This window comes from Dasypus novemcinctus, chromosome 6 (assembly GCF_030445035.2).
Source record: "Dasypus novemcinctus isolate mDasNov1 chromosome 6, mDasNov1.1.hap2, whole genome shotgun sequence".
Classification (NCBI taxonomy): domain Eukaryota; kingdom Metazoa; phylum Chordata; class Mammalia; order Cingulata; family Dasypodidae; genus Dasypus; species Dasypus novemcinctus.
The window spans coordinates 79,307,489-79,322,760 of NC_080678.1; the positions used below are offsets into that span (position 1 = coordinate 79,307,489).

At 52.0% G+C, this 15,272-nt stretch overlaps 1 protein-coding gene and 1 long non-coding RNA gene across 2 annotated transcripts in view; both read right to left on the bottom strand.

The window, feature by feature from the left end:
• Window positions 1-7,798, bottom strand: part of LOC101447632 (neuropeptide FF receptor 1) — a 144,572-nt gene extending 136,774 nt beyond the window's left edge. The window contains exons 1-2 of the mRNA XM_071215554.1: window positions 7,702-7,798; window positions 2,282-2,405 (exon numbers count right to left, since the gene is read on the bottom strand). Coding sequence (XP_071071655.1) covers window positions 2,282-2,363 — 82 coding nt within the window. The 5' untranslated portion in view covers window positions 2,364-2,405; window positions 7,702-7,798. The remainder of the gene's footprint in view (window positions 1-2,281; window positions 2,406-7,701) is intronic.
• A 1,599-nt stretch (window positions 7,799-9,397) lies between these two features.
• The window catches only part of LOC139439232 (uncharacterized), a 38,433-nt gene continuing 32,558 nt past the window's right edge, over window positions 9,398-15,272 (bottom strand). Inside the window, exons 2-3 of the long non-coding RNA XR_011649039.1 lie at window positions 10,490-10,634; window positions 9,398-9,936 (exon numbers count right to left, since the gene is read on the bottom strand). This is a non-coding gene — a long non-coding RNA (uncharacterized lncRNA). The remainder of the gene's footprint in view (window positions 9,937-10,489; window positions 10,635-15,272) is intronic.

The following is a 15,272-nucleotide window of genomic DNA, read 5'->3' on the forward strand; positions in this document are numbered from 1 at the left end:
TTTTTCCACTTGACACTATACATAAGAATTTGTCAGTCTTCATTTGGGCACATAATGAAGTGGCTTCATAAATTGCATAGTAAAGCTACAACCTTTTTATTTAAGCAATTTTCAGGTGCTGGACGTTTAGGCTAGTTCAGATCATGTGCTATTTGATGTGACAACCTATCTTTCAAGACCCAGTTCAATTCCCACCTCCTCCAGAAAGCCCTCCCAGACCACTTCCACACCAAGCCACATCTCCACCCGACGCTGCCTCGCAGGGATCCCGTGTGTCAGTCACTGCTCTGTGACTGGTCTTGGGCCCAGGACTCTCCTGCACACATCCTGAGCAACGCCCCAGCACCTGGCACACAGCAGGTGCTCCATTCCGGCTGACTGCTTAGACCCCGGGCTTCTCAGAATCTCCCTCCTCCACTGACCTCCAGCGCCGGCTGCACTTTACACACCTGCCCAGGACTGAGCCGCAGGTGTCCACCTCCCTACGACGTTTTAAGGGAGGGCTGGGTTATTCGCTGCGGAGATGCGTCCATGTGCACCCGACTCCCTGTCCAAAGGCAAGGTGAAGCAGACCCAGCGGAGACCTGGAGGGAAGCAGGAGACTCAGGCCCCACCCCTAGCCGTGGAGAATGAGAATTAAAAATAATAGCTGCCATTTATTGAGCCAAGTACATGCCAAGCACCTTACAGCACCACAATTACTCCCGACTCCTCGATGGGCGGGCCCACCACCACTCCCACTTCACAGTGAGGAACCGGAGGTCAGAGAGGTTAGGTGAGCTGCCAGGGTAGTGGCCTGGTGGGGTTCAAATCCAGGCCCAGGTGAGCCGGAGCCCGGTCCTGCAATCACCACATCACTGTGGACACCCCGCAAGCAGCGGTCGACCGCACCCTGCTAGTGACAGGTGTGGGCTCCCACCTTTGTGCTGAGGGTCCCATCATCAGCTCACCAGCCTGAGCCCCCCAGAGACTTCCCTCCAGAACAAGTGAGGCCCTTTGAGTTAGTTTGCTGAGGGAAGAGACGCCTCTCCCACCTTAGCTCGTTCAGCTAACACCTCTGGGTGCTCACAGAGAGCCTGCCTCGGTGCTAGGCCTGGTGGGGAGTGAATGCCATGGGTCCCTGAATATGAGCTGCAGAGGAGGAAGGGAGCAAGGGGCGGCCGGGGTGGGGCGGGCTTCCTGGAAGAGGTGGCGAGCGGGACGATCCGCAGGCTGACAGTCACTCCACCTCCTGGGCCGCCACCCCTGCCCCTGGAGCCCCACTCCAGACCCCCGGGTGGGCAGCTGCCCGCAGAAGTGCTCTACGTCTCCAGACTCGGGGCCTCTGCAGGAGTGCTAATCCCATGGAAGGCCCCTCCTCGAGACACACACACCCCTACCTGCCTGTCCAACATCTCTCCACAGGCCAAAAGACCAACTCAAATCCCACCCTGCCACCTGCACAATCACCCCCGGGTGGGGCTGTGGCCTCCGTGGGCCCCTCCAGCACATCTGTGGCTCTGTGGTGGCGCTGGCATTCCAGTGGGTGACACACACACATGGTAAGTGCCTGGTTCCCCAGCTGCCCCTTGCACGTGTCAGATAGTCAATGAATATGTGCCCAATTAAATTAAATGAGCTGGTGGTTTAAATTCTTGGCATCCTGGAGTAACAGCATGGGCTTAAAGGCGATGACTAACTCAAAGCAAAAAGTACCTAACATCCAGTTCAAGCAAAACTGGAATGGAAAGAGGCCTCCCTGCCATGCAACCCCAGAAAAGCCCACTTTGCCTCTGACCCCCCCAGCTCCTCCTGATGGGAAGACGGAGGCTCCCCCGGCCTGGATGGGTTCTCTACAGGGAGGTGAGAAGACCAGGGCAGACAACACTCAGGCAGCACCCACCCAGGGCCTGAACGCAAGCGCTACAGAGCAGTGCAGCTCCTTATTTCCACCCAGAGTCGCCAGCAGTCCAAAGGCAAGCAGATGGCACAGGCATGGGGGCCCCTTCCTCGTGTTAGGCAGACCTGTTTGACCATGGCCTAGAGGAAGAAACACGCCTGATGTCAGGACCTGGGACATGTACGCTAAACATAAAAGCCATCAAGTTCCCTGGTGGAGCGGGTATAGCTCAGTGATTGAGCACCTGCTTCCCACGTACAAGATCCCGGGTTCAATCCTCAGGACCTCCTGAAAAGAAAAAGAAAGTTCCCAGAAACAACTCCATCCTGACGACAAGGGCACACGCTGAGACGTCCTCTGTCTATTCCTCCACAAACCTGCAGCGGCACTGCCCTCACTCACCTAGGGTGTCGGAGCCGCTCTCCACCGTCTCATTGACCTTCCTAGCGACTCTGGCCACAGCCTCACCCATCTTCCTCAGCATGCAGACTCCTGTCCTGCCGCCAGCCTCACTGGGGGCCTGCGCCTGGGGAAGACAGAGCCGTGAGAGCCGGGAAGCACCGCCCGCCGGCGGGGACCGCACCCATGTGTCCCTCCCCGGAATCCAGGATGCCGGGACGCCGGCCAGGAGGGCCCAGCCACCCACCTCCTCCTGCAGCCCGGAGCCCAGGCCACGTGCAGCTCGGCCTGAGGAGCAGGTGACCTGCCGGTCTGAGGGTGGGGGCAACTGGGAAGCCTGGCATGTGTGACCTCACCAGGCGCGGCCCGGCCTGGGCCTTCCGCCAGGTGGGCCTGAGGGCTCAGGTGTGTGTGCTAGCCTGACTCACTCGACAGGCAGAGCTGCGGGGAGGAGGCGGGGCGCAGCCAGCTGCAGGGGAGACGCTTGTCCTCCAGCCTCTGAGCTGGAGCCCTGTCCACAACCCCTCTAGGACAACTCCTCCAGCACCCCCTCTCGCTCTGCCACCCCGCCAGGCTCCTCCTGTACACCAGGAAGTGGGAACACAAGGAAAATAAAACGCAGCCCTGCCCCACCAAGGCTCAAGGTCTGGCCCGTGGGTGGTCTCTAAGAATTCCCTTCCCAGGGGTCAACATAGAGGGAAAGCTACGCTTTTAGCCTACAGCCCTGATGCTCAGCCTGTAGCTGAGTTTATCTGTAAGACTCCAGGGAAGAGGAGAGGTCCCTGGGGGAGGGGAAGGGGAATGGAAATGAGAGAAGGGCAATTGGATCACTAAGAGAGACTTGAAGGGTGAGGGTAACAAAATTAGGTGTTAGAGACAAGGGGCCCTAGTAACGTCCCCAACTCTTTCTATTACAGAGAAAGAAACTGAGGCATGGAGGGCCTAAGTGACCTAGCCAAGGCAAAAGTGCAATAATCAGGTCAGCCCAGCTCCATATCTAGAGCTCGTTTCTTTACAAAAGTCACCCACATCACCAAAGGCAGCACCCAACAGACACGAATGAACTTGAGGTCAAGTGCTTTCAATGCACTTTTTTGGCCCCTACCTCCAACCCCAGCTTGCTGGACAGCCTGAGGAGCTCCACTGAATTCGCTCTGAAAGTCAAAGGCAGAAGAATGTGAAGGGCAAGGAGGGTGGAGCTGGACCCCTAAGGGATACAAGAAAGCAACCTCACGTGCTCCGTGTCCAAGCAGGGCAGGCCAGGCCCACCCAGCTGCTCGGCGGAGAATCCGTGGTGCCTTCCTTCGGTCTCGCCAAGGAGGTTGACACTGAATTTTGACACTGAATTTTGGAGACAGCCTAAGGCCCAGCTTGGCCAGTAACTAGCTGAGAAGCCTTGGGAGAGTTTCTTAACTACTCTGAGCCCCAGGTTCCTTATCTAAGTAGACCCAGCAATACCTCATGTTGGGTTAATATGAGGATTGAATAAAAACATACATAACCTATCTAGCCCAGAGCCCAGGACAGGCGGGCACTCAATAAATGGTTGACAGGATAAAACACTGCACGTGCAGGACACCGGCATCTAATCCCAGTTAATGTGACTCTGAGCAAACAACTCGGTGGAACTCATCTTTGAGGAATGAGTAGAATCCACACCGCTCCACCTCCGGGAAGTTTTCCCGGGTTGCCCCAGTGCCGTGTTCTCTCCTCCCTCTGCGTTTCAGCAGCACCTAAGGCCTTATTACGAGCCACTTGGGGTGTTTCTGAACTTTTATATATAGACATCCTGGTCTCCTCCACTGGCCTGGGGGCAGCTGGGGGCGGGGGCAGGTCTATACTGTGATGTCGCCTCAGCATCTCACCCAGTGCACAACGAACACAGGGCAGAGGCTCCACCAGCAGCCCCCAATGATGATGACGACCAACAGTCATTGACCAGCTTCCAAATCTGGACACAGGCCAAGTGCCTCTAACAACAAATCTAAGACACTGTCTGGATGAGGACGGTCATAAATGCAGATACCTAAAGATGCCAGGTGGGCAATCTGGGTAAGGTGGGCCTGTGGGAAACGGAACCCTAGCGCTTCACCATGCTGCCTTTAAGACTATCACCCCGATTCAGAGTAATGTTCTCAGTTTATGGGTGGGAAAACTGAGGACCCCAGAAGGGGGGCCTGTCAGCTAGATGCAAACAAAGAACCCAGGTCTCCTGACTCCCAGACAAGGGCTCCTCCTGCTTCCTGCCATACCATGCTCCCTCCTGTCTCCATCCCTAACATTTCATCATCAACAATCACCCTTATTGAGCATCTACCAGGTAGATGGCAGAATGAAGAGGGAGGAAAGAAACAGCTATATATATATATATATTTGCAATTCTGGTGAAATTTGCAATTCTGGTGAAAAAAGAGTTTTCTGAAAAACAGCACTGAGGCGACCCTTGCCTCCTAACAGAGGGGAAAGGGAAATCACGAAGCTGCCCTGTGTGCAGTTCTACTAGCTGCCACCAGGGGGAGGAGTGGCGCCTTGAGCCAAGGAGCCCAGGGCTGAAAACTAATCAGGGCATGTCAGGCACCCCTTGGTGTGTATCAGCGAATGCGCACAGGGGCAGAAACAGGAGCGGTCTGGAATGTCTGGGTGTCAGAGCCAGCCACTCCTGTGGCTACAGCACAGACGTACCCTAGACCCACAAGGGGATCCTGTTGTCCACAGCCGCCCGCACCAACTGGTATGAAGCCATCCTCACTGCACCGAAAAATGTCCCCCACAAAAGAAACTTCCTCATAAAGTAAGCCGAGAGCCCCTCTCCCAGGTTAGACAAAACCGGTTATGCCTATGAGAGGAGAGAGTGGCTGGACCACATGTGACATCAGGGTAAGGGAGCCCCAGAACTAAGGGATGACAGGAGCCTGGGTGGGCTCCTGGGGTGCCCTGACTGCTTTCATCCCATGGCTGGGCCTTTCGCAAAAAAAGAGCAAGAATTTATTTAGTATGTAACCAGACAAGAGAGAATGGGGTGGGGTTGGGGTGGTGGTTAAGAACTCTGTTCTCTTTTGTTCTGTTTCTGAGAAAGAAAGAAAACTGTCCAAGTCACGTGTAAGTGACAGAGAGAGCTCTGGACCCACCTCTTGTGGGTGCCAAGCCCCCTAAGTAGGATTGCCCCCAGGGTGTGAGGGGCCCCTGTCTATACAAGCAACTGAGTCCCCTAGAATCAGCATGTCAGCACCATCCTGGCAGCCCAACTCACAATCCCACAAAAGAAATACCATGCCAACCAGTGGGCATGATCTGCACCCAGGGCAGCCCTCCTAGATCCACAACCCAAACCCAGAGTCCCGGGGTACCCCCAGAAGACCAATTTTGGGGGCCCTTGGGGCATCTGGCCCACCCCACATGCAGAGGTGGTAGGAAGAGAGAGTAAGCAAATGCCCCAAAGGGGAGAATCAGAAACTACCAGCCCACATGGGTCTCATCTGGGCTTGGGGCACCCCAACTGGAGAACACTGCTGGCCCCAGGTGCTGGAGGAGGCGACGCTTAGACAACTTCAAGGAAGGCTCACCATAGCCCGGGGATCCTGCTCAGCTCATACTCACACTTCCACTGTCCTTCAACACAGTGCACACCGTGATCTCACAAAAAGTTTAAATCTAATCAACACCTCCTGGGCACCCTATAAAGCACACATTGGGGAAGTAAAGGCACAGAGACAGGGTGTCGGCCAGAGTGAGTGTGCCACCAGGTATAAGAGAACTTCACTGACAGAAGGCAGACTGGGTGCGATACCAGCAAGGCCCTGTATCCAGGCCCAGAGAGCAGTGCCCTCCTGCTCAGCCACGAGGGTGCTCGGCATGGCAGAAGGAACTGAGGTAGGGTCTGTGCAGCAGATACCAGGGAGCAGAGCACAGGCAGCCAGTCTGGTCCTGGATGCATTCCTGTAAGTCTGTCCTCTGTTCCTCTGCAGGGCACTATGGAAAAATTTTTTGAGAACAGCATAATCCAGCCAGACATTTGGAAAGTTATCACTGTTATGAGCAGCCCCATGGGTAAAATGGAAATGCCACCTTCCTCGTGGGGTTGTTACGAGAAGTAAATGGCTTACAACTTTTGAGAAAGGGCTTTGCAAGCCAGTAAGTGCTTCCCATACTAAGGCATTACCAATAGGTGGATTAAACAGGTACAGACAGGAAGTTAGGATGTAGTAAATTGAATGCCAGAAAAGAAATGCTACCCTGCTCTGTGGGAGCTGGCAGTGCTGCCCTCCTGTACCCACAGCCTGGTTTCACCTGGATACAAGCCTGGGGAGGGGTGATTTTGGCTAAAACCCTGACAAGGGCTCCCACCCGTACCAGTAAGACATCTAATCTGCAATCTGGAGATCTGTGCAACGGAGCTGCTAAGACACCCGGTCTGCACCGGCTGCTCCTATATTTAGTTACTGGTGCGGTCATTTGGAAACTTAGCCTGGCAGCCACTCCTACCCGCAACTGGAGCCTCCGGAGCCATGTGTGCGAGCTCCCCCCACCGCTGGCTCAAGCCGGTCCTTTAGACCACACTAAGGGGCATGTGGATGGAAAGATGAGGGGCTGAGAGCTGGATCGGAGCCAAGTAGCTGTACCCCAAAAGCACACCCAACGCCAAAACAGAGTTGACCCACTTTCCCACCCAAAGGAAAGAAACGCTGGGGCGTAAACAGGACGGAATGAGGCCTTGTTTTTCCACCACGGGGTTCGGGGAGCCCTGCGCGTGATCTCCTATGGACACCTAGGCACCCTCGGACTGCGCCTCCCAGGACAGTGCGCGGTGCCCCGGTCAGGGCCCCGCGCCCCACGCCCACGGAGCCTGCCTCGCCCGTCTTCCCCACCCCCCGGCGCCTGCAGCCAATGGCTCCGCGTCGCCGGCCTTCCGCTCGACTGGCAGGCGGGGACTGGGGAGAATAAAACCGAGAGGAGAACGGTGGCGACCACATAGGGCTGGGGGTTCCCGCGCTGGCCCGGGCGCACGGAAAGGCGCCGGAGACCGACAGGCACGCCTTAGTGCTGCCTCGGTGACGAAGTGCACAGAAGCCTCTACCTGCAAAGGCACCTCCCGCGGGGAAGGGGACCCGCCCGGGAGCGCTTCCCGGGACTCCCTGTCCCCTGGGACGGCTGCACCCACTCCCCTGGGCCATCCAGGTCCAGCTGCTGCCTGCAAGCAAGAGCCCGCAGGGAGCCGGGCCCCTCGGCACTGCAGAAGCCGCAGCTGATGCACCGCTGCTCTTTCCCACGGGGTGACCTGGGGGAGGGGGAGGGGGAGGGTGCGCTGCCAGCACGGGGACACTTCTCTCCCTCTCTGCCCTAGCCCCTCAAACGCGTAGCCTCAGGCTACTGTGCGGGGCACGAAGCGTATGGCGCAGTCTCGGGCCGCTTTCTGCTCCACTTACGGCGACAATGCCTCCTAGCGCCCTGCGCAGCGCAGTCACGCTCCCTCGGCCGCCGCCGGCGCCCGGTGCAACAGCCGCGAGCGCGGGCCGGCCGGGGAGGGGCGCGCGGCTGCGGTCTCTGCGCGCCGCGCGCACGGCCGCCCGACCAATCACCGCGCCGGGGCAGGCGCCGGGGCGGGCCCAGGCGGAGGACCACGGGCCGCGCGGAGCCAATCAGCGCGCGCGGGGCCTCACGCGGCTCCCGGGAGAGGCGCGCGCGGACGTGCGGCCCGCGCGCTCTGGTCCGGAAAGCGGCTCCGCTTTGTGTGCGGTGTCTGGGAGGAAGATCCTTTCGTGGGGTTGGGGTGGGGACCGTTGTAGACCGGAACGTGCAAGTATCAATAGGACTCGGGCTCCAGATGGTTTTTTCCTTGAGGGAATGGCGTTGAATTAGCCAAATCAGGGGTACTTTGAAAAAAGTGAAGATGGGAGCAAAAAACTCATTTGGATGTCTTCAGGCGCCCATTCATCAATTTAGAGACAGTAATTCAGGCTTTACTAAGTTATTTCACCTTTCTGAAGCCCAACGTACTCATCTATAAAATAGGAACCTGCTCCGTGGGTCATTATGAGGATTAATGTATGAAATTATTCATATACTCCTAGCCATGATAGTCACTCAGGGAAAAGTCGCAGCTCTCCAGGCCTTCATTTATGCAGGACTTGCCATGTGCCCTTTCCTAGACACTAAGGAGAAGACAAAGGAGAATAAGGCACCTCTCTCAACCAGACGATGATAAATGATAAATGTGTTGAGTCCTCAAACAGAAGCCTGTATTAAGTTTGTGAAAGTCCTAAAGAAAGAACATTTAATTCAGTCTCTGGGGGTTGGGATCAGTCAGACAAGGAGTGCACATTCCCCCCGGGGCCTTGATGCATGAGTAGGAGTAAAGGGAAGGGAATAAGAATCGTCTCCAAAATAAATCTTTCAAAACTGAGTGTGGAGCAGGTGCAAAGCTCTGTGCCTTGGGGTGTACCTGGATGAATCAGACACAGATGCTCTAGGAGTCCCCAGTTCTGGGGAGCCTGAGCAGTCATGATTTTCTGACTCCTCTTTCCTTCCCAGAAAGACAATGGAGGCGTCTCCCCAACCCACCCGGTTCATCACCACCCCACCCCTGCCAGGTACCAGAGATAAATAACAAATAGGTGGAGTCCTGTTTTTTCCTAACCAAGATCCTCATTATTCTAGACAAAGCAGACACCGCTCCTTATGATTCATTTCAAACCAGCCTTCCATTTCTTGGCCAACTTTGACATGTGATATTTTCTCTCCTCTACTAAGCCATACACAGGACAATGCTTCCATGCACATTGTAAGGGCTCAAAAAATAGCACCTGACTGATGGCCTCTGTCTGGGGTTTCTCACATTCATCCTTTTACCTCACTCAGAGGCCTCTTCTTGGAATTTCACCCAGGACCCTCCAATTCCATGTGGACAAGACTCCTCCCCAGCTCACATGCCCCCCCTCTAATTCCCCTGAGTCTGCTGCTCCCCTAGAGGACTTGCTGCTCTGTACCCAGTACTGTGCCATTTCCTCACAAGACTTCCCACACAAGACTGCCCAATTTTACCCAGGCCAGAACCTAGCACAGGGTACGTGCTTGCATCAGTTAACATTTGCTGCATAACAAACCATCCCAAAATTTAGTGGATTAAAGCAGCAGCCATTTATTTAGCTCATGATTTTATGGGTCAGCATTTTAGGCTGGGCTTAACAGGACAATTCTTCCAATCTCAGATAGACTCCCACATTCACCTGTATCAGGTGCCAGGCAGCCAGTGCCTCTGCTCTTGGGGGTGGCTAGATGTCGACTGGGGCATTGGGAGCAACCAGGCCACATGTCTCTCATCCACTAGCAGGCTAGCCCAGGCTTGGTCCCCTGGAGTTGTAGGGTTCCAAGAGCAAGAGTGAAATCATGCAAGGTCTCTTGAGGCCTAGGTTCAAAACAGGCACTGTGTGGGAAGTGGATGTGGCTCAAGCAATTGGGCTCCCATCTACCATATAGGAGCTCTAGGGTTCGAATCCTGGGGACTCCTGGTGAAGAACAAGCTGGCCCACGTGGCAAGCTGGCCCGTGCTGGAGTGCTGGCCCACACACAGGAGACGCAGCAGACCAGGGAGCTGAGGTGGCACAAATGATTGAGCGCTTCTCTCCCACTCCAGAATGTCCCAGGATTGGTTTCCAGTGCACCTAAAAGAGAAGAAAAGCAAACACAGAATAACACACAGCAAATGGACACAGCAGACAGCGAGCACAAACAATTGGGTGGGGATAAATAAATAAATCTTTAAAAAACAAACTGACTCTGTGTCCCTTCCACAGTGGTACTGACTACACTAATTCACAAGGCCACCCCAAGTCAAGGGGTGGGAAAATAGACTCCATTTCCTGATTGGGGCGGGGGGATACACAGAAGTCACATTGCACAGGACAGGGATACAGGGATGAATAAAGAAGTGGGGCTAGTTTTGCAAACTACCACAGTGCTCAATCAATATCCCCACAACACCTAGCACATAATGGGTGCTCATTAATTGTTTATTGGCAGCGATAAGACTTTGTCGCACTACTCGCAGACTCGATTCAATGTTAATTAATTGGCAAAATATTATCCCTCATAGCTGGGATACAGACCCCTCAAACCATCATTGCCGACTTCCATTTTGTTGTTATTGTTTTATTGTGGCAACATATATAGAACATAACAATTCCCAATTTAGCTACTTTTAAGTATACAATTCACCTTCAGTTTTAGTATAGCAAATAAGGAATCCAGGAAGAAGCTTAGCTGGCCCCACACGGGTTCCTCTGAAGAAATCCAAAGCATGGACCCCTTAGAGACTCAGCCCAAGCCTGGCCACGTGCACTGGAAGCCACACGCCCTTCACCTACGAACAGAGAGCCTTGAGTATTTGCCTGGGCTTGGGCACAGCCCCCATCGATGCTTGAGTCCTGCTTGCCAGATAGAAAACCTATTGCACAATGACAAAAATTGTTATCTGGCTGTTCCCTGGAGGGTCTCCCTCTCCTTGAGCAGGGTAAATTCTCAGGGAATTTGTGGAAGGCATGCTGTCCTGTAGACAGAGCCAACAGGCCACCTCCTTTGACTGAGGACCCTGGTGGGGAGAATTCCCAGAAGCCATCTCAAGGCCTTAAATCTCTCCTAGTCCATTCTGTTCTCCTCATATTTGCTCTCATCTTACAAACCGTGGGGTGGAATGAAAATGAGAAGTCCACGGACAAGTGTGAGCCAGATACCCATGCATCCTCCCCTCCTCCCTGGAGCCTCGCCTCTGCCTGGGGCTGAGTTACTAAGAACCAAGAACTGGAGGTCACTCCGAGTCACTGCCGCCCTCAGGCAGAAGAGACGTTCACCCAGTCCCTCTTCCAGAAGTCTCAGCTGGTGAGAGGTGTCCACCATGAAGCTCCTGCCAGGTACCACAGGATTTGCAAAGATGAGCATGAAGCAGTCAGTACCCTCAAGGTGCCTGCACACTAATGTGGGAAATAATATCCATACAAAAGAGACCGTAATAAAGGGTTTCTCAGGCTTCAGTCATGCCAAACCCCCTCCTGGTTTTTGCTGTAGCTGAACCCCACACAGGGCTCAGACAGCTGATTCTGCACATCTATTCCTGCTTTGCATTTGGTTACATCACTTTGATTGCCTAAAACAGGCCATGGTGGGAAAATTTACACCAGGAAATAAGCACACACTGAATCAGGGCTTTTTTTTTTTGTTCCAGAAAGCAGGTTTATCAGCATACCATATTGTTATTTTCTTCTTTTCCCCTCTAAATTGACTTAATTTTAACTTTTTTTAAAATTAAACTTTATATCATTACTACAAATGGAAACCAGTATCACTTGCCATAAATAGAGCATAAATGGAAAAATAACTACAATGAAAATGAAACAATGTTATTTATTTTTTTAAACTTTTTTTTAAAGATTTATTTATTTATTTATTTCTCTCCTCTTCCCCCACCCGCCCCAGTTGTCTGTTCTCTGTGTCCACTTGCTGCCTGTTCTTTTTTTGTCCGCTTCCGTTGTTGTCAGCAGCACCGGAATCTGTTTCTTTCTGTTGCGTCATCTTGTTGTGTCAGCTCTCCATGTGGGCGGCACCATTCTTAGGCAGACTGCACTTTCTTTCGCGCTGGGCGGCTCTCCTTACAGGTGCACTCCTTGCGCGTGGGGCTCCCCTACGCAGGGGACACCCCTGCGTGGCAGGGCACTCTTTGTGCACATCAGCACCGTGCATGGGCCAGCTCCACACGGGTCAAGGAGGCCCAGGGTTTGAACCGCAGACCTCCCATGTGGTAGACAGACGCCCTAACCACTGGGCCAAGTCCACTTCCCCAATGTTATTTAATTCTAGCAAATTACTGTGGTCTGCCAAAGGTCTGGGCCTGGGGCTTGCTCTCTCTATTATAAAAAAGAGTTTAGCAAGAGTTCCAGAGACGATAATAACATACCAGCACCTTTGCTTTCAAAATGATTGAAAAGAATATGAAAAAGGAATAACTCTCTCATGCCAGTACTCCTGTACTATCAAAAATACAGTTCCCGCCTTGGGAAACACTGTAATATTGCATATGAGTTGGGTAGTACAAAATAAAGAGTTTCAAGGACAGATTGAGGGAAGCAGATGTGGCTCAAACGATTGGGCTTCCATCTACCATATGGGAGGACCTGGGTTCGATCCCTGGTGTCTCCAAGTAAAAGCATGCCTGCACAGCGAGGAATGCAGCAATGCAGCAAGATGATGACGCAATAAAAGAAAGACATAGGGGAGAGTCAAGGCAAGACGCAACAGAAACCAGGAAATGAGGTGGCACAAGTGACAGGGAACCTCTCTCCCACATTGGAGGTCCCTGGGATTGAATCTAGGTGAATCCTAGAGGAGAAGACGAGAAGAGAAGATAAAAAGAAACAGACACAGAAGATCACACAACTAATGGACACAGACAGCAAAACAGTGGGATCCAGGGGGAGGGGGAGAAAAAAAAAAGCTGATGGGTATATGACCCTATGAAACATAAACACTGAGATTTAAAAGCATTTGCTGGGAAGCGGACTTGGCCCAGTGGTTAGGGCATGGCATCTGTCTACCAAACGGGAGGTCCGCGGTTCAAACCCCAGGCCTCCTTGACCCGTGTGGAGCTGGCCCATGCACGGTGCTGATGTGCACAAGGAGTGCCCTGCCATGCAGAGGTGTCCCCGCGTAGGGGAGCCCCACGCACAAGGAGTGTGCCCCATAAGGAGAGCCACCCAGCGCGAAAGAAACTGCAGCCTGCCCAAGAATGGCACCGCACACGTGGAGAGCTGACACAACAAAATGACACAACAAAAAGAAACACAAATTCCTGTGCCTCTGACAACAACAGAAGTGGACAAAAAAAGAACAGGCAGCAAGTGGACACAGAGAACAGACAACTGGGATGGGGTGGGGCGGGGTGGGGTGGGGTCAGGGAAAGGGAGAGAAATAAATAAATAAAGATTTATAAAATAAATAAAATAAAAGCATTTGCTTTCACTTGAGCACTTCTTGTCATTGTTCCACCCATACCAGAAAACAAAAAATAAAATAAAATAAAAAAATAGGACAAGTTGCTCCCAATTTGCCACCAATTGCAGGAAAAGGTGATACTTGATTAAGTCTTTAAAAATGGGTTGAATTTCAATAAGCACAAAAGGACAAGAAAGGAATGAGGGTGGCAAAAGAGTAGGGAAGAGAAGACCATTCCAAGAGGACTCGGCTAGAGCAAAGGCTTAGGGGTAAGAAAGCATAGAGCATTCCTGGAAACACCAAGTAGTCGCATGAGGCTGAAGCTTGGGGAATAAGAAAGCAAAACGTTCATTCGATGCCAGGAAGAGAAGCTAGTACTTGATTTGCCGGGTATTTCCATTAGCTTTTGCTTTGCAAAAAATCACCCCCAGATGTAGCAGCTTAATACAACAAACATGTATTATTTCCCACAATCCTGTAAGCCACCTGGGCAGTTCTTCAGGTCTGGTCCAGCTTGGCTGATCTCCGCAGTCGGCGGGCAGGCACCTGGGGCTGGATGGTGCGGACGGCCTCACGCCCTCGTCAGGCAACAGGCAGGCTGGGTGGTCTAGCAGCCTCAGCTGGGACAGACAGGGGCCTCTGCTCCACGGGGTCCTTCATCACCCAGGAATTTTTGGCCCAGGCAGAAGGACGAACCCCAAAGTGAAAATACTTCTCAAACCTCTGCTTGTGGCACATTTTCAGTTGTCCCATTAGACAAAAGTAGTCATGTGGCAAGCTTGGAGTCAGTCTGGAAGGGGTCACCAAAAGATGTAAATGCAGGAAGGAGAAAACACATTGGGGATCATAACCACCACAGTCTCCTGCAGGAGGTAATGGAAAGCTTTTGCAAATCTTTGAGCAAGGGAGGGATGTGATTAGAGATGCACTTTGGGAGGAAAGAACAGAGCATGGAATGATTTGGAATAATAATAATAATTTTATAACTAACCATCATTTTTTCTGCCAGGTGCTTTAAATTATGTATTCATTCTCCGTACACACACATATAACAACACATCTTACTGAATTTTAGTTTTTCAAAAGACACTAAAATTTCTTTGAAGGCAATTATTAGTTTAGCTTTGTTTTGTTTTGTTTTGTTGAGGTGACTGGGGCCAGGGATGGAACCCAGGACCTCACATGCAGGAGGCCTACTCTCAACCACTGAGCCACGTTGGCTCCCCTGAGCTGTTTTTTTGTTTGCTTGTTTGTTTGCTTGTTGTTTGTTTCTTTGCTTTTAAGAGGCACCAGGAACCAAACCCAGGACCTCCCCTGTGGAAAGCAGGTGCTCAACCATTTGAACCACATCTGCTTTTCATAAATAAATCTTAAAAAAAAATAATATCAAGATTCACATGTGAAAAGAGCATTATCTAATGAAACTTTTGTTTCATTTTTATACAAATGGATGTATATATTGGATCATGATGTGAAAATGTATTTTTTTTTTTTTGCTGTAGATCAATGTCAGAAAGTTTGAGAACCACAGTACTAGATGATTTCTAAGTACAGTTCAACTTTCAACATCTCTCATCAATATGCATACCATGCATTTGTTAGGGGTTGAATTATGTCCCCGACAAAGACTTGGTCAGTTCCTAACCCACAGTTCTGAGGATGTGAACCCATTTGTAAATAGGATCTCTGAATATGTTATTAATTAAGGTGAGGCCAAACCCAGTGAAAGAGGGTCTTAATCCAAAATGCCTGGGGTCCTTATAAGGAGAGGAAATTTGGAAGCAGTCAGGAGGAGACAGGGAGAGAGTAAGCCATATGACGGAGGCAGAGATCAATTTACAGATTGTTGGCAAGCGACCACCAGATGCTACAGACTTCAGAGGGAGCCTGGTGCTGCTGACACCTGGATTTCAGACTTCTAGTCACCAAAACTGTGAGACAATAAGTTCCTGATTTTTAAGCCAACTAGCCTGAGATGTTTTGTTACAGCGGCCCTGGCAAAGTAAGACAGTGTTTA